Below are 14,171 nucleotides of genomic sequence, written 5' to 3' on the forward strand. Positions count from 1 at the left end.
TAATAATGGTGCACTGTTTGTCATTTCACGTGATGCATGAAGGCCTGTCCGCATGTCTTAACGATCGAGTATAGCCACAAATGGGAGTTTGGGTTAAAATATATCTGAACAACTACCAACTGTGTGTCCCTTGCTTAGAATATAGCACCTCCAACCAATCCAAACACCACTCAAATGAACTCTTCAGGTTTCACCCCTGCTTAACCTCCATACCAAAACTATATGATAAAATTGTTTTTCTCACAGCAAAGTCGATTCTGAGGTAAGTAGAACAATCCAGGCCTGCTCGCGTGGATCCAGTGGCAGACCACAGAGGGGTAAACGTTTCAAACCGATGCCACCTCCACCTCTCAAGGTTTCAGTGCCACGTTCACCAAGATCTCGGCCGTCACCGACCACGGTCAAACCTACCACATGACAGAGTCACCAAAACAACAACCTTACCAAGCTATAACACCGGTAGCAGGAATAGCACAGGCAACGATGATCTGGGGAAGTAACAATCATACTAGAATCAGACACACTACCAAGCCAAATCTATATCTCATGAAGCTCGACCAACACGCGACTGTGACAGCAAACACCACAATATATCGACTCAACCACAACTCATACCACGACCCACACCCTCTCACCAACTAACCCAAAACAATACGAGGATAGTAACAGACTGAGTCAGAACAAAACACACACACCCAACAAAACAAACACAACACACAGCCAAAACAACACCATCCGACAGACCTGCACCCAACGATATAAATACTCGTCACACACACCAAAACTTCATATCCAAACCCCTAGGAGGCAACTTCACTTTACCCACCCAGGGCAGCAAGAGCTGGGAGAGAGGTACGAGTTACTATGATCATCCATGAGTGTACCCATAGACATATATCATCAATATCTATGTCAGATGACCCATAGACTGACAGTATATCAGTTCTATATCTATGAGTGTACCCATAGACAATATATCAGTTCATATATCTATGAGTGTAACCCATAGACAATATATCATGTCTATATCTATGAGTTACCCAGAGACAAATATACTCAAGTCTCCCATATCATATGAGTGTACCCATAGACATATAATCATTCTATAATCTATGAGTGTACCCATAGACAATATATCATGTCTATATCTATGAGTGTACCCATAGACAATATATCACTTCTATATCTATGAGTGTACCCATAGACAATATATCAGTTCTATATCTATGAGTGTACCCATAGACAAATATCATTCTATATCTATGAGTGTACCCATAGACAATATATCACTTCTATATCTATGAGTGTACCCATAGATAATATATCAGTTCTATATCTATGAGTGTACCCATAGACAATATATCAGAGTGGACCAGTCAGATTGCCACGGTCAGAGGTTATATGCCCCTTCTAGGAATTAGCCTGTATTTGTAATTGTGATTTTGATATAGATCTAGTACTTGGTATGCCACAGTTACAGCTGTGTTGACTTTCTGCAGGTAGCCCTCCTTCCTCCTCCTCTTGACTCCAGTTGAAATATGTGAGCTCTCTCCGTGGTATAATTGATTGGAATTCAGTGGCTTGCAGCAGCAACAGTATCGATGTTGTTAAACCTTCCTCACCAGAACATTTTTGTCAAAACTTGCCTCTTTTTCCAGTTTTTCATTCTTTTAAATGATATAGAATGWTTGATTTCATCAGCAAGATAATTTGCTAAACTATGTCCACATTGCACACAGCAGGCATACATAGCAGGCATAACTTTGCCTCTAGCAACTTCCATACTCTAAATGTGCATCCCAAATGACACCATATTCCCTATATAGTGCACTACTTTTGACCAGAGCCCTATCAAAAGTAGTGCACCACTGTATATAGTGAATAGGGTGCCATTTGGGACGCAGTTTAACGGATGTAAATCGTTGGCTATGTTGTGCAGATCAGTATAAACCAGCTGATTGATGAGCAGTGTTTGTTGGTGAATAATCACCCGTGTGATATGCTGGCATAATGGTTATCGCTGCCTTTCTCCTAACATAGACACAACGATAAGAGGCTGACAGGCAGCTTAAAGGACAATTCCACCCCCAAACTATATTTTGGTATTTGTTTCATTAGTCTATTGTTGACATAGTGCCAAAATGTTTTGCTTGTCAYCTATCAAGTTTTCAAGATATGTAATGTTCAAAGTACAGAAATTCATCCCATCATATGAAGCGAAACGCAGCATCATATGATGCAAAATGCATCATACGGTGATGATTTCTGTGTTTTGAAAGTTACATATCTTGAAAACTTGATTGCTGACAAGCTAAACATTTTGGGACTGTGTCAACAATGGACTAATTAAACAAATACCGAAATATCATTTTTAGGTGGAGTTGTCCTTTAAATAAGAATGAATACAGCTAAAACAATAGGGTGAGTGTGTCGTTTTTGTGTGTGTGCGACTCGAGGGAGTCTCCCATAGCCCTAAGCTTTGTCCATTCATCACTAACCCAAGCTTCATGTTCTCTGCTACAGACTCAGGCTGCGGTGGTGTCGAACGCTGTTGGGCCGTAAAGGGGAGATCCATTCTATGGGATTCCCAGATGCGTATCCCGGGAATCTTCACTGCTCCTGGAACATCACAGCTCCGGAAGCTTCCTGGTCAAACTGCACGTCACAGACATGTCCGTCACGGGAGAGGCGGGCCAGTGTGGCGAAGACAAGCTTGTCGTTTCTGACAGCCTCCAGGCACTTGGTAAGTTACAGCCGGTCCACCCAACCTGGATCCCCTGTTAATGTGTTATTATGGAGATCCAAAATGGCCCCAAATGGTGTCATAGAGGACAGACACTTTTAGTTGTTGGTTGTTGTTGTTTGGTAAACTCAGATGGACCGTCCAAATTGCTCGTCGGTCTCTATAAAGCCCCAAAACGGCACCCAGTGTAAACTCTGACAGCCATTAGTCCATTGATAAGACAAACACCCACAATACCCACCTACAGTATCTGTAGCCAAACCACAAAATGGCTACCAGCCCCTAGTTTCTTGTTAATAAGATGTGCCTGCCATCCACACTATGCCAAACCCCCAAATGGCGACAGTGGGGGCCAGGCAATAACCTTTGACCCGCTCCCCCTCGTATTTCCCAGACAAGCTGTTTGTCGACTGAGGGACACACACACACACACACCAACAAACAAATCAAGTAGCAAGAGACAGCAGATAAGCATATGCTGAGCAGAATGTGCCCCGTTGCTTGAAATGAAAAGGGGGCGGGGACTTTGACTCCTGGACAGAGCGCCAAGCACCAAGCTAGCCAGTATGCTGAGTGTGCCAGTGCCTGTCTCCTGTCCTCAGGGCTGTAAAGCTGTTGATTAGGATCTCTCCCCAGAGAAGGAGCGAGGCTAGGGAACTGTAAATGTGACCTCCTTGTTATTCACATCAGAGAGCTGGAGTCTGATAGTTTTACTCTAGCACAACACTCTGGAGCAGAGATGACAATAACACCTGCGGCGTGTGTGTGTGTGTGTGTGTGTGTGTGTGTGTGTGTGTGTGTGTGTGTGTGTGTGTGTGTGTGTGTGTGTGTGTTGTGTGTGTGTGTGTGTGTGTGTGTGTGTGTGTGTGTGTGTGTGTGTGTGTGTGTGTGTGTGTGTGTGTGTTGTGTGTGTGTGTGAGCAACGGTCAGTTCCTTCCTCACCAGAGTCTCTGTCGGAGCTCTAACTGTCAGGACAGGCGCGACCCCCTGCCAAGGGGAGCAGGGCTCCGCAGGAGGGCATGGTGGCCCCTGACAGCACACATTAACCTAACAAGTACAGGAGCAAAACACTAGGCAGCCACACAGACAAAGGGCAATAGAAATACAGACTCCTCCATTGTAGGCTCTTCAGTTGGTGCTGTTCATTTCAGAACTCTGATCTCCTTCATTTAAAAAATCTATAGTTACTGAGGTAGCGTAGACAGTAGTAAACGTTGAAAGCGGAGGGGTATGTTTTCTGAGATGTTGTACCCTTAGACCTTTTTGTGACGTGAAACCATTTGATTGATGTGTCTTTTATTTCACAAGGTTATATTTACATTATGACGTGACATGTTCTTTATCGAATGAGAGGACCGTGCCTCATCAGAAAATCTGTCTCTGTCTGAATGTCTATTGAACGTCTAATGATTACACATCTTTGCTAGACCAACATTGTATGCATTGAAATTAACATTTGTATTTGAATAATCTGGTTACTACTTCTTTGTTTCTATATTAGTAATATGTCTCTCTCTGTTCTCTCTGTCTCTCTGTCTCTCTGTCTCTCTGTCTCTCTGTCTCTCTGTCTCTGTCTCTGTCTCTGGTCTCTGTCTCTTCCTCTCTCTGTCTCTTCCTCTCTCTGTCTCTTCCTCTCTCTGTCTCTCCTCTCTCTGTTCTCTCTGTTCTCTCTGTCTCTTCCTCTCTGTCTCCTGTCTCTCTGTCTCTTCCTCTCTCGTTCTCTTCCTCTCTCTGTCTCTGTCTCTGTCTCTGTCTCTGTCTCTGTCTCTGTCTCTGTCTCTGTCTCTGTCCTCTTCCTCTCTCTGTCTCTCTGTCTCTTGTCTCTCTGTCTCTCTGTCTCTCTGTCTCTCTGTCTCTCTGTCTCTCTGTCTCTTTCTCTGTCTCTGTCTCTTGTCTCTGTCTCTGTCCTGTCTCTGTCTCTGTTCTCTTCCTCTTCCTCTTCCTCTCTCTCTGTGTCTCTGTCTCTCTGTCTCTCTGTCTCTGTCTCTCTCTGTGTCTCTGTCTCTTCCTCTCTCTGTCTCTTTCTCTCTGTCTCTGTCTTCTGTCTCTGTCTCTGTCTCTGTCTCTGTCTCTGTCTCTGTCTCTGTCTCTTCCTCTCTCTGTCTTATGTCTCTGTCTCTTCTCTCTCTGTCTCTGTCTCTGTCTCTGTCTCTCTCTCTCTCTGTCTCTTCCTCTTCTGTCCTTCTCTGTCTCTGTCTCTGTCTCTTCCTCTCTCTGTCTCTCTGTCTCTTCCTCTCTCTCTCTCTCTCTCTCTCTCTCTCTCTCTCTCTCTCTCTCTCTCTCTTCCTCTTCTCTGTCTCTGTCTCTGTCTCTCTCTGTCTCTTCTCTCTCTGTCTCTGTCTCTGTCTCTGTCTCTGTCTCTGTCTCTGTCTCTGTCTCTGTCTTGTCTCTTCCTCTCTCTGTCTCTGTCTCTGTCTCTGTCTCTGTCTCTTCCTCTCTCTGTTCTCTGTCTCTGTCTCTGTCTCTGTCTCTGTCTCTTCCTCTCTCTGTCTCTGTCTCTGTCTCTCTGTCTCTGTCTCTGTCTCTGTCTCTGTCTCTGTCTCTGTCTCTGTCTCTGCCTCTGTCTCTTCCTCTCTCTGTCTCTGTCTCTGTCTCTGTCTCTTCTCTCTGTCTCTGTCTCTGTCTCTGTCTCTCTCTCTGTCTCTGTCTCTGTCTCTTTCTCTGTCTCTTCCTCTCTCTGTATCTGTCTCTGTCTCTGTCTCTGTCTCTCTCTCTCTCTCTCTCCTCCAATCCAATACTCCTAATTTCCGTTCCTTCTCCATCCCAGGCACACACTGTGGCTACGTCCTTCCCCCTGTGGTGGTCAGTGCCAATAACAAGATGTCCCTGAGCTTCCTGTCCGACTCACGTCTCTCTGACCGAGGCTTGTCCGCCAAGTGGGAGGCCGTGTATCCTGAGGACATTGCCGGTAATAATCCCAGCTTTCTCCGCTTACACACACACACACACACACACACATGCACGTGTCAACGTGCACACATGTGAATCTGTACGCACACATACAAACACACACACACACACACATACACACCTGAGGCACCTTATATCGCTGAGGCAGCTCCACTACTCTCTAATAATGACCAGCCATAAAGTGAACTTTAGATCCCCGGGACATATTTATGACAGGAGCAACGTCATAGAARGAGAAGTATGAGTGGTAAGTACAGAGAAAGCACAGGTCAGGGTACACTGGTCAAACGAGGGAGAATGCTTTGATCATGATTATAATTTATCAATCGGAGGGCTTGACATTTCGGTTGTGAAAGGGGTGAGGAGGTCAGAAGGAGGATTTGTTTTTGTAAAGTCATTTGTTCTGATGTGGTAGCTTTAATATTTTCAACTGCTGTTTTACTGTGGCGTTGTTTGGCATTATACTACAGTTGTTTGGCATTATACTACAGTTTTTTGAGTCGTTCAGGACATTTCAGTTCATGGAAGTCAACACCCAAGGTTTTGGACGTCAACACCCACATTTAAAGAGATATCAATATGGACGTAAAGTGGATGTATTAAACGTTTATTTCTGTTACAAACTCCACGGACCCGCTCCATCTGAGTAAACACACATACWCTCCATCTTTAAATAAACAGGGAGAGCCAGATACCAGGGCTGATCGACCAGCTACATTAGGGTGTATTGCATAGGCTTGCACTGGCTGTTTATCACTGTGACACACTGTGCTTACTACTGAGTAAATTCTACTCTGCTCTCTGGCTGATGTTGAGGAAGCTGCAGCTCATCTACTTTAATCTGTTTATATCCCGTCTGCCCACTATCATCATTCAGACACACACACACACACACACACACACAAGGACGCATGCATGCACTTACACACACACGCACTGACCCATGAATGGACATACACACGCACATACACACGCACACGCACACACACACACACACACATGCATACAGTATGTACACACACTAACCCCCACCTTCATTCCACAGCGATCCAGGGATGCGGAGGGGCCTCCCATGAGATAAAAGGGGTTATTAAGTCTCAGAACTGGCCTATGAACTACAAGGCGGCCAGCGAGTGCATGTGGAGTGTGGAGGTGCCCAAAGGGAAGACCATAACCCTGACGTTCACCCACTTCCACGTGGAAGCCAAGGACATTTTCACTTCCAAATGCTTGGATAACATGGTGGCATACGACATCGATAATGACGGAGCTGAGAGTACAAAACACGGTTAAGGTCAAAATATGGTGATTTAAAAACATTTGATTGAATGTTGATTGAATAGTGCTGCAGCTAGTGTACCATCAGCACATTGTTACCCAAATTTATGAAGGTTATTTATAAATAAAATGATAAGTTACAGAGAGTGCACTAGTAGCACTAGTAGTAGTAGTAGTGGTAGTAGCAGCACTAGTAGCAGTAGTAGTAGTAGCGTAGTAGTAGAAGCAGTAGTAGTACAGATGTAGAATCTTAATTTGAGCCAGATTGCTATAGCAGGAAAATAATCCTGCAGCAACAGGAAATGTGAATTATTATGTGGATTATAATTAATGTATATTTTGTAGGGTGATACATTTTCCATATGGAAGTCTGAAATTTCAAAGTGGAAATAACAAACTTCAGAAGCCTTTTTAAACCTCCAAACGGCTTAAATAAGTTTCCTGGAATAGGGTGATCAAATTAAGATCCTACATCTGTATAGTAGTAGTAGCAGTAGTAGTAGTAGCAGCAGCAGCAGTAGTAGTAGCAGCACTACTACTAGTAGTAGTAGTAGTAGTAGTAGCAGCACTGTAGTGCAGCAGTAGTAGTAGTAGCGTAGTGTAGTAGTAGTGTAGCAGCACTAGTAGCAGTAGCAGCAATAATAGCAGTAGCAGTAGTAGTAGTTGCAAGTAGTAGCAATAGTATAGTAGCAGTAGTAGTAGTGTAGTAGTACTAGTAGCAGTAGTAGTAGTACTATTAAGTAGTAGTAGTAGCAGTAGTAGAAGTAGCAGTAGTAGTAGTACTATTAGTAGTAGTAGTAGCAGTAGTAATAGCAGTAGCAGCAGTAGTAGTAGCTGTAGTAGTAGTAGTAGCAGTAGTAGAAGTAGCTGTAGTAGTAGTACTATTAGTAGTAGAAGTAGCAGTAGTAGTAGTCCTATTAGTAGTAGTAGTAGTAGCAGTAGCCGTAGTAGTAGTACTATTAGTAGTAGTAGCAGTAGTGTAATACTATTAAGTAGTAGTAGTATCTGGGTGTTGTTTTTACTTACCAGGTCCATGGTGTGGTGACCGACTCCCAGCCACCATCACAACTAAGGGCAACAAGTTGGTGATGCGTTTCCATACTGATTCTTCGTGGAGGCTAAAGGTTTCAGAGCCTACTGGACTACAGACATCACTCAGCCTGTTCCCACTGAGCCCCCTGTACAGCCCAACCCTGGGACAACATCACCGTAGGTAGGTACCTAACCCTTACCCAGCCTGTTCCCACTGAGCCCCCTGTACAGCCCAACCCCTGGGACAACATCACCGTAGGTAGGTACCTAACCCTTACCCAGCCTGTTCCCACTGAGCCCCCTGTACAGCCCAACCCCTGGGACAACATCACCGTAGGTAGGTACCTAACCCTTACCCAGCTTGTTCCCACTGAGCCCCCTATACAGCCCAACCCCTGGGACAACATCACCGTAGGTAGGTACCTAACCCTACCGAACCTGTTCAGCAATCTACAACACACATACCCATATAAACAGTGAAAACAGGTTTTGAGAATTTTTGCAAATGTATAAAATATAGAAATAAACCCTTTGCTATGAGGCAAGAAATTGAGCTCAGGTGCATCATGTTTCCATTGATCATCCTTGAGATGTTTCTACAACTTGATTTGGAGTTCACCTGTGGTAAAATCAATTGATTGGACATGATTTGGAAAGGCACACACCTGTCTATAAGGTCCCACAGTTGACAGTGCATGTCAGAGCAAAAACTAAGCCATGAGGTGGAAGGAATTGTCTGTAGAGCGCCGAGACAGGATTGTGTCGAGGCTCAGCTCTGGGGAAGGGTACCAAAACATTTCTGCAGCTTTGAAGGTCCCTAAGAACACAGTGGCCTCATCATTCTTAAATGGATGAAGTTTGGAACCACCAAGACTCTTCCTAGAACTGGCCGCCCGGCAAAACTGAGCAATCGGGGGAGAAGGGCCTTGGTCAGGGGGGTGACCGAGAAGCCGATGGTCACTCTGACAGAGCTACAGAGTTCCTCTGTAGAAATGAGAGAACCTTCCAGAAGGACAACCATCTCTGCAGCACTCCACCAATCAGGCCTTCATGGTGGAGTTGCCAGACGGAAGCCACTCCTCAGTAAAAGGCACATGACAGCCCGCTTGAGTTTGCCAAAGTCACCTAAAGACTCTCAGACCATGAGAAACAAGATTATCTGGTCTGATGAAACCAAGATTGAACTCTTTGGCCTGAATGCCAAGCATCACGCCTGGAGGAAATCTGGCACTATCCCTACGGTGAAGCATGGTGGTGGCAGCATCATGCTGTGGGGATGTTTTTTAGCGGAAGGGACTGGGAGACTAGTCAGGATTGAGGGAAAGATGAATGGATCAAAGTACAGTGAGTCCTTGGTGAAAACCTGCGCGAGAGCGCTCAGGACCTCAGACTGGGGCGACGTTCACTCTCCACCAAGGACCAGACGACCCTAAGACCATGTGACGCCCCCCAAAAGCCCTTCAGGTGGCCAGTCTGTAGAGTACAGTAGAATCCTGTCTTTTTTTCTGCTGATCCATTTGGTTCAATGCCCAGATGCCCAGATGTGTAGTAAAACTAGATTATTTGGTGGAGCTGTAAACACTGTGGTACGTTCCAAATGGCACCCTATTCTCTATAGTGCATTGCTTTTGACCAGAGCCCAATAGMGTTCCAGTCAAAATTAGTATACCATTATCTGTATAGGGAATAGGGTGCCATTTTAGGATGCAGACAGTGTAGTATGAAGTGCCCTTAGTGCAGCAGTTGCCCTCTGGTTGTCTCTTACCCTTTGCCCCATTCTTTACCCTTTGTTGGGCCCCAGGTGGCCGGGCCCCTGCCAAGCCAATTGCTGAAATCGAGTTTTACAGATGGACTGTGCATCGTGCTGCCTCGGGGGGGGGGGTTTCTGGTCGGGCACAGCCGAGAGGAGAGGAATAGGAGAGGAGACGAGGGGAGGGGAGGGGATGACTGTGAGAAAAATTCTTTCTGCTATCAAAACAATAACCCTATAGTCTTATCGCTGATGTCAGATAAGATAACAACTGTTCTGTCCTTTACTCTAGAATGGCCAACCACATGTGGCAAACCCGCCATTCCCCCCACCATCCACACCCGCATCGTCAATGGAGAGCCAGCCAACCCACACTCCTGGCCCTGGCAGGTGTCCATGCAGGTGAGACACTGTCTGTCTAAACTCTATTTAGGGTCATTTAGATCCATCAAACACTGTTATTCTAGAATCAAYTCCAAAATGGCTGCCTGGTTGCCAACATGTCTTAGGCCTATACCCATTATGCATCAGGGAACATCACGAATGTGTCAACTATTTTACAACAACAAGTTAATTCATTTACTCAACATCTCATCTCTGAAGGGCAATATCACCAATAGGTTTTGAATGAGATTCTCTGTTATCATGATGCAGCTACAGCTGAGACTTCTTTCAGTTGGGACATGTTTGTTAATTGACATCATCATTACATGGATCGGATTACACACACACACCCTGAGACTGCACACACACACACACACACACACACACACACACACACACACCCAACACACCCACCACACACCACACACACACACACACACACACACACACACACACACACACACACACACACACACACACACACACTGCTAATAAAACTTAATGAGATGAGTCCCTTCAGCTCAACCTCCTCATTATTTAAAACAACTTTGATTATATCAGAGGCATCGTGTACGCGATGCTTGTTTGTGCGTATGTGTGGTTGTGGTTTGCGTACTGTCTCACAGGTTTGGCCTTTAGAAGACAAATAGGCACGACTGGCCCATTGAAGGAATAGTTCAAACAAATTACAAAATTACATATTGGTTTCCTTGCCCTGTGAGCAGTCTAGGGACACGGCCCATAGCATGGATTGCTGTCTTACCTTGTCCATAGACTCTTACAGGCTAAGGAAACCAACATGTCATTGAATAATTTGGGTGATCTATCACTTTAAAAGCTGATGTTTTATTTTCCCAGGTTTGGCCTAGCAGTCAGGAGACGCCCAAGTTCTTCCACACCTGCGGAGGAACTCTCATCCATAAGAACTGGGTCATGACAGCTGCCCATTGCTTCATACGGTGAATGAACTACAGGTTGAGTCCCAAATGGCACACTATTTAGGGCACTACATTTGACCAGGACCTATAGGGAATAGGGTGCTATTTGAGACGCATAGGCCCTGGTCAAAAGTAGTGAAATATATAGGGGAAGGGTGCCATTTGGGACGTAGACACAGAGACAGAATTACTAGAACAGACATTTCATTCAAGTCAACGGTCCATTCCGTGTTGGGCGGTAATTTATCCTATAAATGTGCACTCCCCTCAACTGTGTCACAGGTACATATCACCGTACATGTAGGCCAGCATGTCCCTATGGTGTGCACAAAACAAGACGATTTTGGCATACATTTTTACCTTTTGAGATTTTAAATGTTCCTTACCTTGATAAGGCATCGGATGTAACAAGTACTTTGCGTTGGGAAAATGTATGGATTTTTAAAAGTACATATTAATTCTAGGAATGTATAGTAAAACTGAAAGTTGTCAAAAATATTATAGTAAAGGTACAGTTACCAAAATTACTTAAGTAGTACTTGGACTTGAAAGTATTTTACTTAAGTACTGAGCTACATACGTAATATTTTCTTGTCTTAGTTAAGTAAAACAAAACAGACAAAGTATTTTGTAGACCATGAAAGTTGACAGAAAAATGTCCCTCCGCTGTGTCTGGAGCCGTATATCTTAATGCAGACCAGGCAAGTCTCTTTAGGACGCCTTGCCTCTGTCTAGTCACAAACCATTACCTAGTCCTTATCTAAGGCTTGTTACAGGGCTGGTGCTGGGTCTTGTTAGTACAATGAATGGCTCCAACTGTGTATAATGACCCACAGAGTTAATTCTGCCTTGTCACAGAGAACCATGCTTGATAGATAGGAATTGATGGGTATGCTGCTACTGCCAGCAAACTCTGTACGCGTGTTTTTCTATCGGTTGGTGGTTGGATTTGTACATAGAAATAGATCCTTTAAAGGGTAATTCCCAAGTCAAATCATTCAATTTCTATGATGTATGATAGGTGGTTGTGTTAGGAGGATGTCTGCATCAGTGTGTGTGTTTTATACAATGAGTGTACAAAACATTAGGATATATCTGATATGTGTCTTCTCTCTCCAGGTACGCTGACGAGCTCCAGCGCTGGAAATGTGCCTGGCAACACAACCTGACGTTCACAGAAACATGGAGCGCTGCTTCGGCGTGACGGGCAGTCTACCCACCAGGGCTTCAAGTACCCCACGTTGCCCACGGTGGAGTTCGACATCGCCCTCGTCAGGCTGGGTGGGAAGTGACCCCCAGCGATCAGATCTCCTACTCCTGCCTGCCCTCCCTGGAGGAGGTCCTGGAGGGGAGGAAAGTGTTACGCCACCGGCTGGGGGATGAGACTGTGAGGGTTGTGGGGCTTTGGGACGTCCACAGATTTGCTGTGACCTCTTTTGTCTCATTTGAGGAATATGTTTGCTCCCAATTCGCACCCTATTCCTATATAGAGCCCTACGGCCCTGGTCAAAAGTAGCACACTGCATAGGGAATAGGTGCCATTTGGGACGTGACGTTGTGTAGTGCAGATACAATCAATGTTATGCCATCGGCTGTGGAGATGAAGACTGGTGAGGGCTTGAGATGTTTTGTGATGTCTGCCATTTATTGTAATCCTATTGGAGGACACATGATATTGTAGCCAATTGGACCAGCGCCTATACCCAACACCTTAATGCAAAGTGATTAAACTCATTGACGAGGTTGCTAGGTTGGTTAAGGTTGCTACAATATGCATTGTGCAAGAAAGTGGATTACAGTCCAGAGCAGATATTAGGATTTGACCTAAATTTTCCTATCAGAAAAAAACCATATGACTGCTTCCCTTCCACAAATATATACAAGCACGTACAGCTACAACAAAATACAACAATCCATCCACCATAATGAATTCCTTGACCGGTTTTCCTATTTCCATACTGCCAACCCGGTTCCAGTCTCCGTGCTTTCCCCCCTCTGTTGGTTAACAATTGAAATAATCCACTGAATTTCAACCTTGATCTGCTGTTACAACTTCTTTGGCTGGTTCACACAGGCAGCCGAATCTGTTCTTTTTTGGTTCACTAATCTGGTCTTTTGACCAATCACATCAGATCTTTTCAAATCAGATCTTTTTCAGCGCTGATCTGATACCAACTAGTGAAAAAATGATCGCAATTGGGCTGCCTGTGTAAACACAGCCTCAGTTTTCTATGAAAAAGCTTCTAAAAAGGATAAATGTCAAGCACTATCAGTTGATAACAATAAACTAACTGGAGCAACTCGTTTATTTTTAATCAGGCGATTCCATGAATACCAAAGTAGCTGAGGACCAAACAATAAATTAACCGGTTCTATCTTTTTTAAGCAGGTGATTCCATGAATTGCCAAAGTGGCTGAGACCTGAACCAGGTGGCCCTGCCGGTGGTGCCCTTCAACACCTGTAAGAAGATGGACTACTGGTGGTTCCAGTCAAGACCTCCATGATCTGCATGGGCTACACCTTGCCTGACGAGCTCAAGTCTGTCTGTCAGGTACTCAAGTGGGAAAAGATACCCCGCATAGTATTATACTGTGTAATGCAAAAAAATTACTCCATTGACTTATGCAGTGATTACATGATATAAAAAAAACTATTTGATAATGATGTCTATGGTTGTGTTGATTGATGTTCATCAATATGAAATGCTGTTGACCCTCGTTCATGTGACACAGGGATTCGGGCGGTCCCCTGGTGTTGCCAGGATCTCCCAACGCTCCCTGGCGAGGTGCACGCATCACCAGCTTTGGTCCCAACTGGCTGCATCATGGACAAGAAACCCTCTGTGTTCACCCGTGCCTCGGCCTACATCCCCTGGATGGAGAATGTCATCCGCAGGGACATGTACAAACCAGCCACAGTAGGTTATTTTATTTTATTTAACTTTATTAAACTAGGCAATCAGTTAAGAACAAATTCTTATTTTACAATGACATCCTACCCACAGCCAAACCCTAACCCGGACGACGATTGGTCCAATTGTGCGCCGCCGATCGCGGGAACGTGCCTCCCAATCACGGCCGGTTGTGATACAGCACTGAAATCGAACCAGGCTCTGTAGTGACACCTCTAGCACTG

At 44.8% G+C, this 14,171-nt stretch overlaps 1 protein-coding gene across 1 annotated transcript in view; it reads left to right on the plus strand.

Moving 5' to 3' along the window:
* Nucleotides 1-14,171, plus strand: part of LOC112075717 (tolloid-like protein 2) — a 49,607-nt gene that overhangs the window by 34,086 nt on the left and 1,350 nt on the right. The window contains 19 exon segments of the mRNA XM_070441035.1: nucleotides 2,524-2,538; nucleotides 2,541-2,639; nucleotides 2,642-2,743; nucleotides 5,511-5,651; nucleotides 6,699-6,941; nucleotides 7,961-8,032; nucleotides 8,035-8,093; nucleotides 8,168-8,222; nucleotides 10,006-10,115; nucleotides 10,956-11,056; nucleotides 12,155-12,216; nucleotides 12,219-12,242; nucleotides 12,245-12,319; nucleotides 12,322-12,382; nucleotides 12,384-12,422; nucleotides 13,447-13,523; nucleotides 13,526-13,588; nucleotides 13,768-13,844; nucleotides 13,846-13,953. Coding sequence (XP_070297136.1) covers nucleotides 2,524-2,538; nucleotides 2,541-2,639; nucleotides 2,642-2,743; nucleotides 5,511-5,651; nucleotides 6,699-6,941; nucleotides 7,961-8,032; nucleotides 8,035-8,093; nucleotides 8,168-8,222; nucleotides 10,006-10,115; nucleotides 10,956-11,056; nucleotides 12,155-12,216; nucleotides 12,219-12,242; nucleotides 12,245-12,319; nucleotides 12,322-12,382; nucleotides 12,384-12,422; nucleotides 13,447-13,523; nucleotides 13,526-13,588; nucleotides 13,768-13,844; nucleotides 13,846-13,953 — 1,583 coding nt within the window.

The sequence above is a fragment of the Salvelinus sp. IW2-2015 genome, unplaced genomic scaffold, assembly GCF_002910315.2.
Source record: "Salvelinus sp. IW2-2015 unplaced genomic scaffold, ASM291031v2 Un_scaffold3354, whole genome shotgun sequence".
Classification (NCBI taxonomy): Eukaryota; Metazoa; Chordata; class Actinopteri; order Salmoniformes; family Salmonidae; genus Salvelinus; species Salvelinus sp. IW2-2015.